At 35.3% G+C, this 18,664-nt stretch overlaps 1 protein-coding gene and 1 long non-coding RNA gene across 2 annotated transcripts; one reads left to right on the forward strand and one right to left on the reverse strand.

Annotated features, from left to right (window-relative positions):
* Window positions 1–1,183: 1,183 nt before the first annotated feature.
* Window positions 1,184–1,767, reverse strand: LOC139430426 (uncharacterized). Its single transcript, XR_011640920.1, has 2 exons — window positions 1,573–1,767; window positions 1,184–1,483 (listed from the first exon to the last, which is right to left on the reverse strand). It is a non-coding gene; the product is annotated as an uncharacterized lncRNA (long non-coding RNA).
* On the forward strand, window positions 1,432–15,329 carry LOC111429506 (PTB domain-containing adapter protein ced-6). The gene is made up of 7 exons (XM_023065437.2): window positions 1,432–1,523; window positions 12,833–13,005; window positions 13,113–13,769; window positions 14,164–14,352; window positions 14,501–14,630; window positions 14,706–14,826; window positions 14,880–15,329. Exons 2-7 carry the CDS (start codon window positions 12,834–12,836, stop codon window positions 14,952–14,954), a joined length of 1,344 nt encoding a protein of 447 aa, XP_022921205.2. The 5' UTR covers window positions 1,432–1,523; window position 12,833; the 3' UTR covers window positions 14,955–15,329.
* The last annotated feature ends 3,335 nt before the right edge of the window (window positions 15,330–18,664 follow it).

Consider the following 18,664-nt stretch of genomic DNA (forward strand, 5'->3'; position numbering starts at 1 on the left):
TCTAGTGCTAGTTCCAGTTGTAATTGTTATTCAGCGTTAGATTGTGGTATATATTTATGGAACGAATAGTAGAACTAACACTAGAACTAGAACCATTCGGGTTTAGCCGTACGTCGGAAGAGGCACGGCTAAACCCAAATGTCTAGTGTTAGTTCTAGTTTTAATTGTTGTGCAGCGCTTGACCAAGGACTAGAATCATTCCGGTTTAGCCGTCTTAACAGACGTACGGCTAAACACGAATGTTTGTAATTCTAGGTCTAATGTTAGTTTAGTGACAGTACAAGTGTAAAACTAGAACTAACACTATACGTAGAACTAGAATCATTCGGGTTTAGCCGTCTTTAGAGACGTGCGGCTAAACCCAAATGATTCTCGTTCTAGGTATAGTGTTAGTTCTACATAGTAACAGTGCTAGTCTAAAACTAGAACTAACACTTAGACCTAGAACTAGAAACATTCGGGTTTAGCCGTGCCTCTCTTAAGACGGCCGAAAACTCAGGGTTGTTATAAGGACGTCACTTTTTCCAAACACAACTTTTCCTTTGCAAAACTACTCAATGCCTGTAGGTACTGTTAAGCTATGTTGCATTTTATGTGGGACAGTGCAAGTACATAGTAGTTTCGTAACTATGGTTACTGTATTCATATATAGCGAGTTATATGAAATTGCCGGTACAAAAACAAGACACAATATTGAGAGAAGCAATATCACCACCTTCTACCAAGACACCGGAAAAGAAACTATCGTTATTGCACAATGTGTCGCACAAATCCCATACACAATGCAGTTGGTAGCGCAACTAATTTCAAACAATTTGGAATTTCTGCAACCAGTTGCGCAACGCATCAACCAACACCATACACTATACACCATTTTCGCAAAACAGCGATTGTTGCGCTATTTGTTTGCAGGCCTATAACTCGAGTCAACAAGCAGAATGTATTTGATACCAATATTATGTTTATCTTCTTCTGCTTCTGCTCTCAGCCCTGGCAGCAGTTGTAACAGGTATTCTTTGTGAACTGTAAGTAGACTATATTTGTATATTTGACATGTTTTGCATTTGCGATTTCAACTTTGGATTAAATCGAGCTATTAATTTTACTAAATCTATAAAGTCTCACTTGAATCTGTGACAGATATTAATTTTTTTTTTTAAGTTTTGAAATTAAATGCAACCAATCGAACTTTAATATTTTTTATTTTAATGTTGAATTCTCTTATTTCACAAATTATAATTTCATAAATAAATAAAGGAAAAGAAAAAATATAATTTTTAATTATTTTTTTAAAGAAGTATTTTTAAAGCGTCGAATTTCAATTCTTTACCTTAAAATATTCAACAGGTGATGTTAAATTTCAGATGGCAGCACGAAAGCAAAGCAACCTGTTTCAAAAGTGGGTGTCAGTCGCAGTCGGTTCTTTGTGAGTTGCAGGCCAACAGTTTCGCAGTCCGCACAATTCCTTAGTGTCGTGTTCTTCCTATACCATACACCATAGGCCCCAACGAGAAGTTAATAAAGTAAGAATTTTTTTTTAAATTTCTTTTCAAAAACTATTTTTTAATTTACCGGTGAAAGTACATCAACTTCTTTTTCTTAATTTAAAAACAGCAAGTTTCGCTCAATAGAACCTCCGGAGAATTCTTTTTTTTCTTTCGGAGCGGGATTTCCACCTCTTTTATAAACCAGCGAGTTGTCAACACATTCATGACTTTCTAGTGTATTTGCCGATCTGAACGCCGTCTTTAAGTCAAACGAAGGTGTGTTACCTTTTTATTGTCATGGTTGGGTCTTTAAACGAAGAGAACAAGTTGATCAACTTTTTACATTTTTTCCTGTTGAACTTGAGATATTTTTATATTTAACAAAACCGTATAAACTTAAAAGTAATGTTATGAATCATTCTATTTTAACTTTCGTTTATTTATTTTAGTACAGATTGCAACAACCATCTATTATGGCTAAATTTAGTACAATTACTTTTTAAAAATAGTCTCCCCAACTATTGTTGGTCTTAAAAGACCGATTTAAAAGCAAGTTCAATAGAGGGACTTTTATTTAACCAATGCGTGATTTTGAAATTACCGTTTTGTATCCAACTTAAGTGGCTTTAATGGCCCTATAAAATTTACCAACACATTTTCTCAACAGTTAAGAAACTATTTATTGTTCAAAATCGAACAAAAACGCCAACTCTTTTGTTTGCCAAATAAATTTAATTACAATCAATTAATGTGATTACGTAATCTCGAATTGTTTCTACTGACACTTTAAAACCGTTTTATTGCAATTCCGTGAAATTACGTAACGTTCACCAAGTGGGAAAAGAATTCTTTAACAATGGTACTGGGAAATTGTGGGTTGGATTAAAAATTTAAATGTACAGTTTCCAGTTTATATTTCATGTTGTAACCAAAAATAAATATAAAACAATTTGATGTACTTTATTATTACAATATTTCTGAACAATGAGAAAGATCTCACGAAAACTATCTTTGTCCGCCCACTAAGATGTGAATAGAAACTTAATTATTATTGACAGTGGGAACTGGAATACCAACAAAATAAAAACTAGAATTGGTTCAACCTATCGTCGAAATTCGCTTAATATCATTAATTTATTTCAAATAGTATTAGATCCTTAAGAGAATTAGTTGGAAAGTTACTTTGTAATTATCTAAAAATTTCCATTTATTTTTCTGATTAACAGATCTCACCATTTCCACGGCTCGGCTAAGATTCGCTCAGTTACTGCGCCGAGAGCCGGATAATCGAAAGTTGTTCACTTTTTGTATTATTTAGTTCAAGTTGAAGTGGGGTCGCGGTTCGTTGCCTCCAGAAAAAGATGGACAAACCTCATTTAAGATATAAAATACCAATCGCATTTACATTAACAAACTTAAAAGTGTATCGTTTAAATCTAAACATTTAATAAAAAGATAAATATCGAACCATTCTGTTGTAACTAATAATTGATTAAAAGAATCCGGATTTTACTTGGAATTGAACGCAAATTTGCTTTAAATCAACTTGAACTGGCAACTTAACGGATTATAACTTTCTCGAAATAGAAAAAACTTCAAGCTTGTGGTTCTGTAAATAATAGATTATTAAACAAAATTTTTTTTTCAAATTTCAATTCATTCAGAAACAAAACGATAACAAGAAACTTTATACCTAACAAAAGGAGGATTCTTTATGACGAGTTAAATATAAAAAAAAACAACAAATCGTTAAGCACGATAGGTTTGTTTTGTTGTTGATAACATGGTTTATAGTTGGAATAGTTGTACTGTTACATACCAATTTCGGTATTCTTTGAGTGGGGAGAACAGACCACATGTCTGTACCAGTAGGAGTCTGGTACGGTAGCTACAACCCGGAATCACGATTGGAGCTCAGATACCACTCATTTGTGCAGTGGTTAAATCGACCTTGAGTTTGTCTCAGTCCTCCACCAACTCGTAACAGCTGGTTATAATCATTTAAAATTCCTATTTAATGAATAAGCTCAAAAAAATATTTTCAAACATTTTATACCTTTTACATTTTTGTTAATTTATATAAAGTTATCTAAACGAAGTTAGCCCCCAATTAGATAGGATTTTACATGGATAGAATTTTGATTATAACAAGATTCGACTCCTAACGTGTTAGAAGGGTATTCGTGGTTTAGTTAATTTTTTAAATATAGCAAAAAAAATTCTTTATTCAAACAAAGGTAAAACTGCAACCGAAGTAAAATTAAAAGATAATTTAATTTAACACTGAACTTGTAACTGTTATACAGGGTGTCTCACGTAACTGGTTCGTTAGAACTTTTTTAGGTTCCACTATTCGTAGAGGTTTGAAATTTTGGTAGCATGGGTTGTTCATTCTAAACTTTCAATCTAAAATATTTTCAAGATGGCCACCACTTCCGGTCTACTGGAAGTAGACCACAACTTCGTTATTTTAAATGGAATGCTATAGTTTTTATTACACCTTTCAATTATACATAAAAAAATATGTTGAATTTGATAAAAATTGTTGGTACCTACCATTTTTTGTTTTCGAGTTATTTTGATTTTAAGCTTTTTTTGGCAAATTTCACCATGCTCTTTAAAAGCCTATATCTCAGTTAACGTTCATTAAAAAAACCTCTAAATTTGCACGATTACTGTTCAGATGTTGCCAAATAGATTCTCATTTCTTGTATCAGAGTATCTTATACAGGCTGGTCAAAAATTGAATTACCGTTTCTCCATATTCAATGGCTAGAAAGTCGAAAATTTTAAATGGAATACCCCGTATTTTTTTACCTTATCAGAAAGGGAATTTAATTCTCTACAAATTATCTATAAACATTCCTATACCTATTTATTGTAGTTTCCCTGATATTGGGACATTAATGAAAGCATGCACGGAATGCGGGAAAACGTTTGATTTTTTTATTAGAAGGCAATAGAATTTTGACAGTTTTTGGTCCATATTTGTGTTATTGTTGTTGTTACTTACTTTTGATCATGAGTGAAAGTCATTGTATATCATGGCAAATTATTCCAACGCCGATATTTTAAATTTGTTTTATATTCATGGCAATGGCTTCCACGATCTCCAGATTTAACACCATTGGATTTTTATTTGTGGGGTCACTTAAAAAATCAAGTGTACAATTCACCGATCAACACACGACAAGAGTTGCGTGATAGAGTGATGCGTGCACTATGTACTATTGATGGCGACCAACTTCTACGGGCCACAACCGTAGAAGTCGAAAGAAGAGTTGAAAAATGTTTAATGGTGAATGGTCAGCATATCGAACAGTTTTAATATTTTTATAATTTTAAGTTTTTGTTTTTTTATATGTTATTCATTCTAATTTCTGTTATTAAATTGTTGTTTTTCATTGTTTCATTTATTCGTTTTTCTGTTGGTTATTTTTGGTAAATAAAAGCGAGCAAGCTAAAGGTTATTCAACCATAGTTAATTGTAGAAATAATACCAATAATAATTTAAATAAATTAAACGATGAACTGTCAAAATGTCTCGGCCTGCTAACAAAAACACAAACGGGCTTTGGGATTCTATGTCTGATTTTGATTAATTTTCCAATATCAGGGAAACTACAATAAATAGGTATAGGAATGTTTATAGATAATTTGTAGAGAATTAAATTCCCTTTCTGATAGGGTAAAGAAATATGGGGTGTTCCATTTAAAATTTTCGACTTTCTCGCAATTGAATATTGAGAAACGATAATTCAATTTTTGACCACCCTGTATAAGATTCTCTGATACAACAAATGACAATCTATTTGGCAGCATCTGTAGAGTAGTCGTGCCAATACAGAGCTTTTTTCAATAATCGTTAGCTGAGATATGGTGAAATTTGTCAAAAAACACTTAAAATCAAAATAACTCGAAAACAAAAAACGCTAGGTACCAACAACTTTTATCAAAGTCAACATATTTTTTTACGTATAATTTAAAGGTGTAATAAAAACTATAGCATTCCATTTAAAATAACGAAGTTGTGGTCTACTTCCGGTAGATCGGATGGGGTGGCCATCTCGAAAATATTTTAGATCGAAAATTTAGAATGAATGCTACCAAAATTTCAAACCACTACGAATAGTGGAACCTTAAAAAGTTCTAACGAACAAGTTACGTGAGACACCCTGTATAGTAATGATAAAATCTGATGAAAGTTGTAAATAAATCAAGAAACGTAAGTCAGCGTGACATATTTTCACTTTCTTGCTGTTATCTTTGTCGTACTTGAAAACGCTTTTAGACAGAAAGGAAACCATTGTTGCTAATTACATTTAAACACATTTTCGTTGTGAAAAGTTTGTGTTTTTTTGATTAGATCTCGTCTAAAATCGGAACAACAATTGTTTGCTAATGAAGTCGATACAACAATTTAAAAGTCTTTGATGTCCAAGCACTTTGCTGAGCTATCAACCATATCTCCATTCTTTGGTGTATCCAGGCTGGAACAAAAGTCTGGAAACGCCTGATTTATTTTTAATTGGATAGCCAGAGGATATATAAGTTAAATATGTATATGGTCACGTATAGTGGGTACTCAGTTAATTAGTTTTTTCTTTATCAAAGGAAATTTAAGAGCCGATAGTTAACTGAGATACTAGTTTAAAGCCAATTTGGATGCTCTGCGTTATCAGATGAGGAGTTTCCTCGTTCACACAATCTCAATACAAAGACTATTTTATTGAGATTCTGAAAAATCGAGTTTATAAAACTAAACTTGGAAGTCTTGTAGAATTAAGGCAATGAATTATCGATGGATCACGATTAATTTACGAAAAAAAATAGGTGTTTCCAGACTTTTGTTCCACTCGATTGCACCGACATTTACAATCTGTTCTTGCAACACAGGTGTCTGTATAATTCTACAATATAAAGAAAATTTATCAAACCAGGTATCCGATTGTGCATGTTTACTATTTTATAAGAACAAAATTTAAATATCTATCTGTGAAAGGATTTATGTTTATAAATACATTGATACTGTATAAACCATATTATTTCTTACTACCAGTTTTTCTCTCGATATCTGCAGAGTAATATGAATCGAATCGTTGAGTTTTGATTTCTTGAATAAAGCCAGAAAGTAAATTTTATTTCTTATTGTTTGATAAATACTCACAAGAAATGTAATCAACAAATATTTGTGTATAATAAGTATTCATAATAAAATTATTACCACACAACCGTCATAGAAATCGTTCTTGTGGTTTTAAAATTCGTGTCATAGTTAACATATATTTCTGCACGAGAATAGAATAGTAAAGCAAAGTCATAAACTAAGCGTGAAAGCTCTTTTGCACGTTTATTATGGCACTCGCGTTTTCCTTTTGTCTCGAAGTTTGTTGAACTTTCAACGAACCACTTTATTTACAACTACAATATTTTATTTATATTGAATTCGATATTATAATAACTACGCAACATAAATTCTCTTTTAATTAGGATGAAGCGACTATAATCTTTTTATTTTCGTGTTAACGTCGCCCTTTCATCTAATTATTACCTGCAGCTTTTTTTAGCGTAAAAGAAATGCACGACTATGACGGTTGACGTTGAGAACGTGGTATTCTGGTACGTGATCGTGGGGAAGACCTCAAAGTACCGTAATAACTGGGGGAAACATTAAAGCAGTCGCCTTCGTCGACGATGGTAACGGACGAAATGAAAGGTCTTTGTGAGGGAAGAACTTGCGACATACTTTTCGTCATACACTGTTATTTCTTTTTTTTTTTTTTCGTTTGTTTTCGACATCCTTGTTTTATCTTCGTGATCGTTGCAATGTAATTTGTTAGGACTTCCGTCAAGTATCTTTCCCAACAGATTTTTTTTTAACTAAAAAAAGGTCGTTACAGCTCAAACTAACAAAGCAAAATCAACAAAAACAAACCTACGCTGTTGTAATTCGTTCAACAATGGAAAATGATTTTTAAATTAAATTACTTTTTGTTAATAATCGAATGCAATATTTTATAGAATCTTTCTTTAATTTAAAATTAAAGCATTAATTTAATTTTTTTATTAAAAATGTGGTATATTAATGGGGAATATAAATCATTCAGTTTTGACGATATACAATCTAATATGTAAGTCATACTTAAAGTTAAATGATATTCGTTACACGGTTGATTGAACCATAACGATAAAATTATAACAGTAACTTAATCGAATCGGAAATTAAGTTAAAATTTCGTCGAAATCATTTCTGATTTAGTTCCAAAATTAGTGAAACGCGATTACTATAATTAATTAATACATACTTTCGTTCCTCAATTTATATAAATCTAGGTTGATGATGACTCATGGTTCACTTTCATCAGTTAAATGAAGTATTTTCGTTGCTGAGTGTTGTAGATTCATTTGCAAATCGGTTCCTAACGGATACACGCCAAGTGATTATAGTGAAAGTTGACTCAAGAAAATTAACTTTACCACAAGAAATGTGTTTAAAATACTACTTAGAAAACAAATCTAAGATTATATTTTACCTATAAATACGTAAAATAAAAAAAGATTATAATGTAATCTAGAAATTGAATAATTATCTTTGAAGAAAGTTTGCGTTTATGTGAAAGGTCAAGACTTTAAACTGAAGATTCCCACGAAAGTTCAATTCGTCTTTCGCAAACTTAAATCGGTAAATGATAATTAGTTTGTGGCATGCTCCAACGTCGAGTTTTAAAAGAGTTTTTATCGCGAAGAATTTTTTCTTTGCGTTCATCCGATATTTTAGTTTGGTTTTTACTGTTACATACACGCTAAGATTCGAACGCAGAAGTAGGTTAATGAACCTGACCTAAGTAAGTGTTAATTTAATCTCATTTCAAAAAATGAGGTCGACGTTTACAATTGAATCAAAAATTTTCAACGAAAACGTTAAACACATACGTTTAGGGAAATAAAAAGTAATTAGGAGCTGGTTATTGACCTTTATGCAGTAGCAACACGGTATTTAGGAACACAAATATTTATGTTTATTACTCTGTAGTTTATTGCTGAATACCTAATACCACAGTCATTTATAAATTGCGCATCGTAAATTTGCGATAATTAAACGTGTTTATCAAGTTAAAAGGAATTTTGCATATCAAGTTAAAAAATTGCAAATAACTATAAATGAAAAGATAAAATGTTGTATGTAGATATGGAACGTTGTCTTCTTCAAGAGATATAAGAAATAAGAATACCGTCGACCTTCGTGATGATGTAACGTACCATCGTGTAATTATCGAGATCGAACAATGTGAATCCTTGACAACAACAAGCGTTTACTGTTGCTCTCTCTATGTAATATGTATACGGGCTGGTTTTGTCGAGATAATAATTCATAGTGCACCGCTTCATGAAGAACAATAGCCGAGTCTTGCATACGTTAAATTAAAAACATCTCATGATTCCAAGAGTTAAAAGATATAATGATGAGAGACGACACAAAAGTTGAATTGAAGGTTGTTTTGTTGCGTAACATTAATAGAGAAATTTACGGTTTGTTACATCATTTGGCAAATGAGATAGTGAAGGTATATATTTTTTACCAGATGAAAACCGATAATGTTCTAACTGGTATTTTCATTAAAGCGAAACTGACCTTCGTTGTCAGCATAATTAATTGGTTTCAAGTTCGTTATGACGCGATTCAATTTACATTTACATTACAGGAACACGCTGATGTACTTAATTGTAATTCCATACATTCTACATAAATAAAATTGAATTTAATCTTTGTTTCAACTAAAACCGGAACTAACACTAGCACTATCACTAACACTAGACCTCGTACTAGAAAGTTTCTTCAGACGCACGACTAAACTCAAATGTTTCTAGTTCTAGGTCTAGTCTTAGTTCTAGTTTTACACTAGCACCGTTACTATGTAGAACTAACACTATATCTAGAACTAGAATCATTTGGGTTTAGCCGCACATCTTTAAAGACGGCTAAACCCGAATGATTCTAGATCTAGGTATAGTGTTAATCCTGGTTTTACACTTGTATTGTTACTAGAACTAACATTAAACCTAGAATTAGAAACATTTGGGTTTAGCCGCACGTTTCTTAAGACGGCTAAACCCGAATGATTCCACTTCTTGGTCTAGCGCTGCCTAACAATTAAAACTAGAACTAACACGTCCGAAGACGCACGGCTAAACCCGAAACTTTCTAGTTCTAGGTCTAGTGTTAGTTCTAGTTTTATTTCTTTGAAAATATGCAACAACCTGTCACTAAATAACAACAAAAACTAGAATCAATACTATCACTAGAACTATATAAACAGGCTCTAACGAATTACACCAAAAACATACGTAAGGCAAAAAGAGAGTCTTGGAGGAGGTTCTGTGAGGGAGTGAAAGACACACCCAGCAGTGCAAGAATTCGCAAGATTCTCGCTAGAGATCCGGCACTACCCCTGGGCTCACTTAGGCGGCCTGACGGTAGTTTTACGGACTCTAGCAGAGCCTCGTTGGAGCTTCTCATGCAGACTCACTTCCCAGGAAGCCTGATGGTGAGGGCCGATAATGCCACAGCGGGCTATTCCTGCAAGGCAAAGCGCCCCTCAAATACGGATTGGAGTGTGGCTAGAAAAGTCGTCACTTACACATCCGTGGACCAGGCAATTCAAACGTTTAAGCCGTTCAAGTCGCCTGGAGAAGACAATATTTTTCCTGCTTTGTTACAGCAGGGGAGGTCTTTGTTGTTGCCAATTTTGGTAAAAATTTTCAGAGCGAGTGTCGCCTGGAAATATGTGCCGGCAGAATGGACTAAGGTACGGGTATCTTACATACCCAAAGCGGGCCGTTCGGTCCCTACTTCTAATGCCTTTCAACCCATCAGCCTAACGTCATTTCTGCTGAAAACCCTTGAAAAAGTTCTGGAACGGTATATCCGTACTGTGCCATTGGTATCTGGTCCACTGAGTCGCCACCAGTATGCTTATCAAGCGGGAAAATCAGCAGAATTGGCTCTACACAACTTAGTTGGTAGAGTATCCAGGACGCTGCAGGATAAAGAAATCTTGGTTTGTGCGTTTCTGGATATAGAGGGAGCGTTCAACAACGCAATACCACAATCTCTTGAAAGAGCTGCTCTTGACAGGGGAGTGGAAGCAACTATAGCGGGTTGGGTCCGCAATATGCTAGATAGTAGAATAGTTTCTACTTCACCCCACGGTGATACGATACGCTTCAGGCCGGGAGGTGGCTGCCCGCAGGGAGGGGTGTTATCTCCCCTGCTTTGGTCCCTCCTAGTTGACGATCTGATTGCGATAGTCGAAGCCCTTGGTGTGGAAATACAAGCTTATGCTGATGACATTGTCGTTATGGTCAAAGGAACCTGTTTGCCGAGGATATCTAAAGTCCTCCAGGTGACCCTAGATACCATTTGCGCTTGGTGTAAGGGAGACAACCTCTCAATAAACCCGCAAAAGACAATTGTTGTGCCCTTCACCAGGAAGCGAAAGTTGGATGGACTAATCCGCCCAACTATCCAAGGTGAAGAAATTCCTTTCTCAAAGGAAGTCAAATATCTAGGAGTAATCCTAGACAAAACCCTGTCATGGAATGGACATTTGCAGGGAGTTTTGCACAAAGCTAGACTATCCTTGTGGACTTGTCGCAGTCTTTGTGGAAAAAATTGGGGTCTTACCCCTGAAAGACTGTACTTGCTCTATGTGACTGTGGTTAGACCTATGATCACATACGGAGCAGCAGCCTGGTATAGGAAAGTCCGACAGACTTCAGTTATCAGTAAACTTTCACGAATTCAACGAGTAGCTGGATTGGCAATCTCTGGTGCGATATGCCCAACGCCAACTCTAGCAATGGAGGTACTGCTTGGCCTATCTCCTCTGCATTTGCATATAGAGAAAGTGGCTAGAACAACCATTTACAGATTTAAGCAATATGCTCAAAACTGTTCCGACATGTCCTACCAATGGGCTGCGGAAGACATTATAAGCACTGATACTGTGCTATCAATGCCGTCAGATTTGGCGGTATCACTATCAGTGATTAATGCTATATACCAGATTGTACTGCCTGAGCGGCAGTCCTGGATCGAAAATAAAAATTCTCTGGTTCGGGCAGACATTTCCTTGTACACAGATGGATCAAAAACGCCTGAAGGGGTAAGAGCAGGAGTATACTGCCAGACACCTCGAATTAAGCAAGCCTACAGCCTGGGTACGTACTGTACTGCATTCCAGGTGGAAGTATTTTCTATTGACATGGGTGCTAAAATCCTTCTTGAAAGAGGGGTGAAGAACATGACAGTACGAATTTTCTCAGACAGTCAAGCCGCTCTCCAGGCGCTGCAAGCCGTGAAAACGGTGTCGGCTCTGGTTAATGATTGTAAGAGAACATTAAACACACTGAGTTGTGATCTCTCTGATCTGGGTCCCGGGTCACACTGGGGTTGCTGACAATGAAGCGGCAGATAAGCTAGCACGAGATGGCAGCGCTGAAGCGTTTTTGGGGCCGGAACCAGCAGTTGGTGTATCATTTGCGATGGCCAAATATAGGATTGGACTGTGGGCTGAAGAGAGACTTCGCCTACTGTGGACCAGTTCTCCTGGAATGAGACATGCTAAGGTGTTTATTAACATCGGCACTGTCAAACCCGGGAATATTTTAGGACTTGCCCGTAGTAGCATAAAAGTTCTAATGGGTGTTTTTACTGGGCACTGCCGATTAAAAGCACACCTCAACTTGTTGGGTTTAGCCGACGATGTTGAATGCCGACTATGTGCGGAGGAAGCAGAGACGGTTGAGCACGTTTTATGCCACTGCCCTGCCGTTAACCGTATCAGATTCTCGATTTTTGGGTCGCAGTTTATGTCCTCAAAAGATCTGAATGACCTTTCGCCGAGAAAGGTATTAATGTTCGTTAAGAGCATTGGACTGCACGGTGAAATTTGATAACGATATCTATCGGGGTACAATAGATCCTTAGGGTCGCGGTGCAAGGTTGGTTGGTCCGCCTACCCGATATGTATTCTATGTAATGTAATGTAATGTAATCACTAGAACTAACATTAGGCCCAGAACTAAAAACATTCGGATTTAGCCGTTCGTCTTTCAAGACGGCACAGAATCTATTTTCTTGTATTTTTATATCTTTCATTGAAATAAAACTGGAATTAGGATTGTTTTTAATGAATTTACATTTTTATCGTTTATAATTCTAAGAACCTATAAAGTGGATTCTTAGTAACTTTTTACTTTATTATACATATCATACATATGCATAATACACGTATATTTATGAATATCTAATAATAAAACACCTTAAATTTGTTTTTTTTTAGAATGTCAACTTTATTAAAATGGGCTCAAAACACGACACAAGCAAAAATGAACAACAAAAACAATGCGGCAAACGGCGAAAGGAAGTGGATACATCCACCGGATGCACTGCAAAAAGGCCACATCGCGTACCTCGTGAAATTCCTGGGTAATACAGTGGTTGACCAACCGAAAGGTAATTGAAACGAAATACTCTTGTCTTTTCCTGCTTCCGGTTCAAAACATAATACCTCTTCCGTCACCTGTTAAAGTAAACTATTTTTATCTTGTAATTTTTTCTAGGTATAGAAATAGTAAAAGAAGCTATACGTAAACTAACCTTTTCTCAACAACTACGTAAAAGCGAAACGGGTGCGAAAACACGTAAAGTAGAGTTAACGATAAGCGTCGACGGTGTGGCCATACAAGAACCGAAATCTCACAATATCCTCCATCAATTTCCATTGCATAGAATATCGTATTGCGCCGATGATAAAGGAGAAAAGAAATTTTTTTCATTTATCGCGAAACAGCCTAACCAAGTGGATAACGAGCAAGAAGACAGTCACGAATGCTTCGTTTTCATTTCGGATAAACTGGCCGAGGAGATAACGTTAACGATCGGTCAGGCATTCGAATTGGCTTACAAACGGTTCTTAGAAACGTCCGGTAAAGACCTCGAGGCGCAAAAGAGAACCATGATAGCGCAACAGAAAATCAAACGATTAGAATACGAGAATAACGTTTATAAACAACGGTTACTCGAGATTTCGCAAATTGGTGCTATTAGACATGAATTTGATCAGTATTTGAAGAAACACGATATCAAAAATATTTTAGAGGTGCAAACGAACGGATCAATTAGTTCGTCTAGTTCTAAATCCGAACATACAAATGGTGTTACTGGAAAATTATTAGATTTAAATAGTGGATTTGATAACATTTCTAATGGAAATGGAGGTAAGATATTAATCTTAGAATGGAAGTATTTAATTTGTTGAGATTATTCACACATTCTTTAAATAACTTTTGATATTGTGTTTGTCGTGTCTCTGATGTAGATTAGGCAGTTGCTAATTTGTAACACTTGAACGGGTATAATTTGAAAAAATGACCTTGATCTTCAAAAGAGTTTTAAAGAAGGTTATATAAGCATATATAAACATAGACGTTGATATATTTTTAATGATTTTGAGCTATTATTTCGGTTTTTATGGCTATAAAAAATTATAGGAGATGATGTTAGGTATAATTAAAGGTTTTTCTTAAGGAATTAAAAGCAATTTCAAAAGTTTTCAATAAATTAAAACAGGTTTGCATTTACAATCTCACTTTAATTAATAACCTTTTTTAGTTGCTCCTCCAGTTCCTCCACGTAATTTTGATAATGTTCCATCTGTGGGCACAAAATTAGAAGGATTATTATTGAGCGAGTTTGATCAAGATGACGACTTCGATCCAAGATCATTCGAAAATTCAAGCTCTACAACACAATCTCTGGTCAATGTAACGAATGGTAACGCTTCCTCCAGTCCTCCTTTGCGTAAGTATCTCTTTCTATCCTTTTCTTAGTCACAATTACTACTTCCTCAATTGAGTCTGTTAATTGATATTGTTCACGCAAATATTCTCGTTCATTCACTTAATTCTATTAAAATAAAGTTACAAATTTATATTTTTATTTTTTGTAGTGGCTCCTCCACCAAAAGCTCCAAGACGTACGAATATCTCCACAACAGTCGAAAATGGAACGAAATCTTTTGGTCAGGATCTCTTCGGATCATCACCATTCGCTCCAACTACACCACAAACACCAAACAGGCAAGTGATTTGCTCCCAGCACTTAGTAGAACTATTAAGAATATGATTTTTTCAAGAAAACAATTTCCTCCGTAGCGTTTCTAGTTCGAAATCGATCGATCCGTTCGAAATGGGCGATTTTGGATCCGCTCAGGCATCTCAACAAGATCTTGAAAACGCTATCGGGTTGCTTGATAAGCGATTACTTGAAATGAAGGTAAGACTAGAATTCAATACATTCTTTTTACAAACTATTTTCGTTTTATTTAGACTGGATTTAGTCGTGGAATAAGTTTCGGCAACGATGATTTTTCTTTGGAAAGTTTGGATCCGTTGAAAAATTAGTGTATCTGTTTATTTTGTCGTATCGGCAAATTTGAGTACCGTTTCACAGTGATTTTTCTAATCGTAGTTGCTGCGTTAGTTATTAGGCTGTAATTAATTACTATTTCGTGTAATATGTTGTAATCCGCATTATTATTATTGTTATTATTAAGTATTTGTGTAGAATTTTCTGCAGGTATTTGCAATATTGAGCTTAACACAGTAACATAGTTATATAAATGTGCTATATCTAGTTGAAATTTGAGAGAAAGTGATTAAAAATTCATTAAGTATAGCGTTCTTAACATGTTTAACTTGTTAAACTTAAAATTGTGAATTGCCTATAAATAAAACTATGTATATTTCTATTTAAATAAATGCACTCTATATTTGTTATGTTGTTAAGTTTATTTTTCAATGTTGAATCAACAGAATTGAATCATCGCCCAAATTTAGTAATTAGATTTAATTTTTATTGTTAACCATATTAAACTTCAATGTGTTAATGATCCTAACTAAAATCATGCCCAGAGAAGCATCCTGTTTCTTTATCCTCTAAATATCATTTGATATACTCAATGTTATGTTTCTTTTAGTTCCTTAGCCAAGAGACCTGAACTAAATTGGTCATTGTGCCATAGTGTATAGTATTTTACATTTTTGTCTAAATCGTATTTATTACAGCTTCATATACGGTGAATTTCACTTAAGATGCAATATACAAAAATATATACCTAGAACTAGAAACATTCCCATTAGCTGCGCGTCTATTAAGATGGCTAAGCCTGAATGTTTCTAGTTCCAGGTTTAATGTTAGTTCTAGTGATAGTGGTAGTAGCGCTAGTTAGCATAAGATATCACTATGTTGCATATCTTTATTGCACTAAAACTAGAACCAACACTAGACCTAGAACTAGAAAGTTCGGGTTTAGTCGTGCGTCTTCAAAAATTCTCTAGTTTTACACTAACACTATCAGTAGAATTAATATAAGACCTAGAATTACAATCATTCGGTTTTAGCTGTCTTTAGAGACGTGCGACTAAATCCGAATATTACTTGTTCTCGGTCTAGTGTTAGTTCTAGTTTTACACTAGAACTAACACAAAACCTACAACTAGAATCATTCGAGTTTAGCCGTCTTTAGAGACGTGCGGCTAAATCCGAATGTTTCTAGTTCTCGGTCTAGTGTTAGCTCTAGTTTTACACAAGCACTATCACTAGAACTAACACAAGACCTAGAACTAGAATCATTCGGGTTTAGCCGTCTTGAGAGACGTGCGGCTAAACCCGAATGTTTCTAGTTCCAGGTCTAGTGTTAGCTCTAGTTTTACACAAGCACTATCACTAGAACTAACACAAAACCTACAACTAGAATCATTCGAGTTTAGCCGTCTTTAGAGACGTGCGGCTAAATCCGAATGTTTCTAGTTCTCGGTCTAGTGTTAGCTCTAGTTTTACACAAGCACTATCACTAGAACTAACACAAGACCTAGAACTAGAATCATTCGGGTTTAGCCGTCTTGAGAGACGTGCGGCTAAACCCGAATGTTTCTAGTTCCAGGTCTAGTGTTAGCTCTAGTTTTACACAAGCACTATCACTAGAACTAACACAAGACCTAGAACTAGAATCATTCGGGTTTAGCCGTCTTGAGAGACGTGCGGCTAAATCCGAATGTTTCTAGTTCTCGGTCTAGTGTTAGCTCTAGTTTTACACAAGCACTATCACTAGAACTAACACAAGACCTAGAACTAGAATCATTCGGGTTTAGCCGTCTTTAGAGACGTGCGGCCAAACCCAAATGTTTCTAGGTCTAGGTGGTAGGTAGCGCTAGTGTAATAATTCGGGAATTATTTAATAGTTTTGGTTTTTGAATTGTATATTTCTGGCGTGCAACCTTTTTCTTCTAAAAACCAAAAATCACGTCTCGCGTTTACAACCGACGTGACGTCCGGAATGATGACCAGACGTCGAAATAAATTTTGCGAAAGATTAATGTATAAGCAATTTTATGGGGAAATGTAAATCGTGATAACGAAGAAGTCGTTAAAAATAAAATAGACATTAGAAAACGTAAAGTTTAATGGCTCCCACAGTTTGGGATTTACGTGATGATTTTTGGGATTAGCTAGTGGCGGATGTTATCTTCTGGCTCCGTGATCAAAAATTGTTCCCTTCCCCAAATTCCCTCATTGGCTCAAAAAATTATTGTAAAACATTCGCCCCGTATTTTGGATTGGCCTAGGTGTCGGGGACATCCAGGCAATAGGAACGCCTCAAGAAGGTTTTTGCACCCCTCCAACACCCGAGGTTACTTTCGAGACAATCACATAACAATCACAAGAGAATTCAATCACAATCAATTAGAATCACAACGAACCTAAGAGATTTTTGAGTCGAAACGTCGTCAGCGCTCCGTTAGATAGCAACTTAGCGATTCACTTTAACGCCAATTCTAAGTGTCGTTGCATATCGAAAACTGTGACTTAGTTTCATTTGTGAGCATTCTTTGCACTTCGGGCATCCGTGTCGTGTCGGAAATTGTGTTTCCACTGAGGATTTGGTGTAAGATTGGTATTGAAACCTTCCCGGTTAAATTCCGAGAAGCCACCAAAAGGGGTCCAGGTTTGCGATCCATCGACGAGCCACCAAATCGGAATACAAGTCCTGAGTAAGTTTGTTTGCCAGTTTCCGTTATCACCTATCTGTCAACGAGAATTAGCTGTCGGGGTTAGATTCAAAAATATCGTAGGTGGATTTTAAGGTTCATTTTGTTCATTGTCAATTATTTCTTGTTATTTTGTTAATACAGTTTAAGTGTGGTTAGAACACTTGTCTTTTGATTTTCGCTTTTTCATGGCAGAGCCTTAGTGCAAGAACCCACGGTTCTGAAATAGTGACCGCGCGCTTGTCCTTTAGTTTTGATTGATGATATGAGTGCGAAATACTGTTTCTAGTGGTAGCGTTATTACCAAAGGTCGAGACCGTTCAGAGGTGGCCTCACCACACTAGTTAGCATAAGATATCACTATGTTGCATATTTTCATTGCACTAAAACTAGATCTAACACTAGACCTAGAACTAGAAAGTATCGGGTTTAGCCGTGCGTCTGATAACGCACGGCCAAACCCGAATATTTCCAGTTCTAGGTCTAGTGTTAGTTCTAGTTTTACACTAACACTATCACTAGAACTAACACAAGACCTAGAACTAGAATCATTCTGGTTTAGCCGTCTTGAGAGACGTGCGGCTAAATCCGAATGTTTCTAGTTCTTGGTCTAGTGTTAGTTTTACACTATCACTAGGACTAACACAAGACCTAAAACTAGAATCTATAGTAACAAACGACTTTAAACGAATGTAATAAAATTGAAACAATCACTACCACACGTGACGTAATTTAATATTTCACCAACAGATGGAGATATAATAGGATTGATTAATTTTGTTAACAAAAAAATAAAATGTTAATTAAAATGAAATTAGTAATCTATTTATCGAACTCTTTTATAGTGTTTACTTAATTGTTATTTTTATAAATAAAAATTCATAATATGTGTGTGTTTAACTTTATCAGGTTGGCAAAACGTTTGAATTATTAAACGGTGTGTTTTTGACGTTTTTGATCGAGTTTGAGGGTTAGGAACTGTACATAACTCAATAAAGTGCTACCAGGTAAAGAAATTAGGAAAATCAACATATACGAGTTTACCTAAACTAATAAATAATTAG

Source organism: Onthophagus taurus, chromosome 7 (genome assembly GCF_036711975.1).
Source record: "Onthophagus taurus isolate NC chromosome 7, IU_Otau_3.0, whole genome shotgun sequence".
In the NCBI taxonomy this organism is placed as follows: Eukaryota; Metazoa; Arthropoda; class Insecta; order Coleoptera; family Scarabaeidae; genus Onthophagus; species Onthophagus taurus.

Coding starts and splice junctions, on each gene's coding strand:
- LOC111429506 (XM_023065437.2), top strand. CDS start 12,834: ATGTCAACTTTATTAAAATGGGCTCAAAACACGACACAAGCAAAAATG. Junction 13,006..13,112: donor AGTGGTTGACCAACCGAAAG/GTAATTGAAACG, acceptor AATTTTTTCTAG/GTATAGAAATAGTAAAAGAA. Junction 14,827..14,879: donor AGCGATTACTTGAAATGAAG/GTAAGACTAGAA, acceptor CGTTTTATTTAG/ACTGGATTTAGTCGTGGAAT.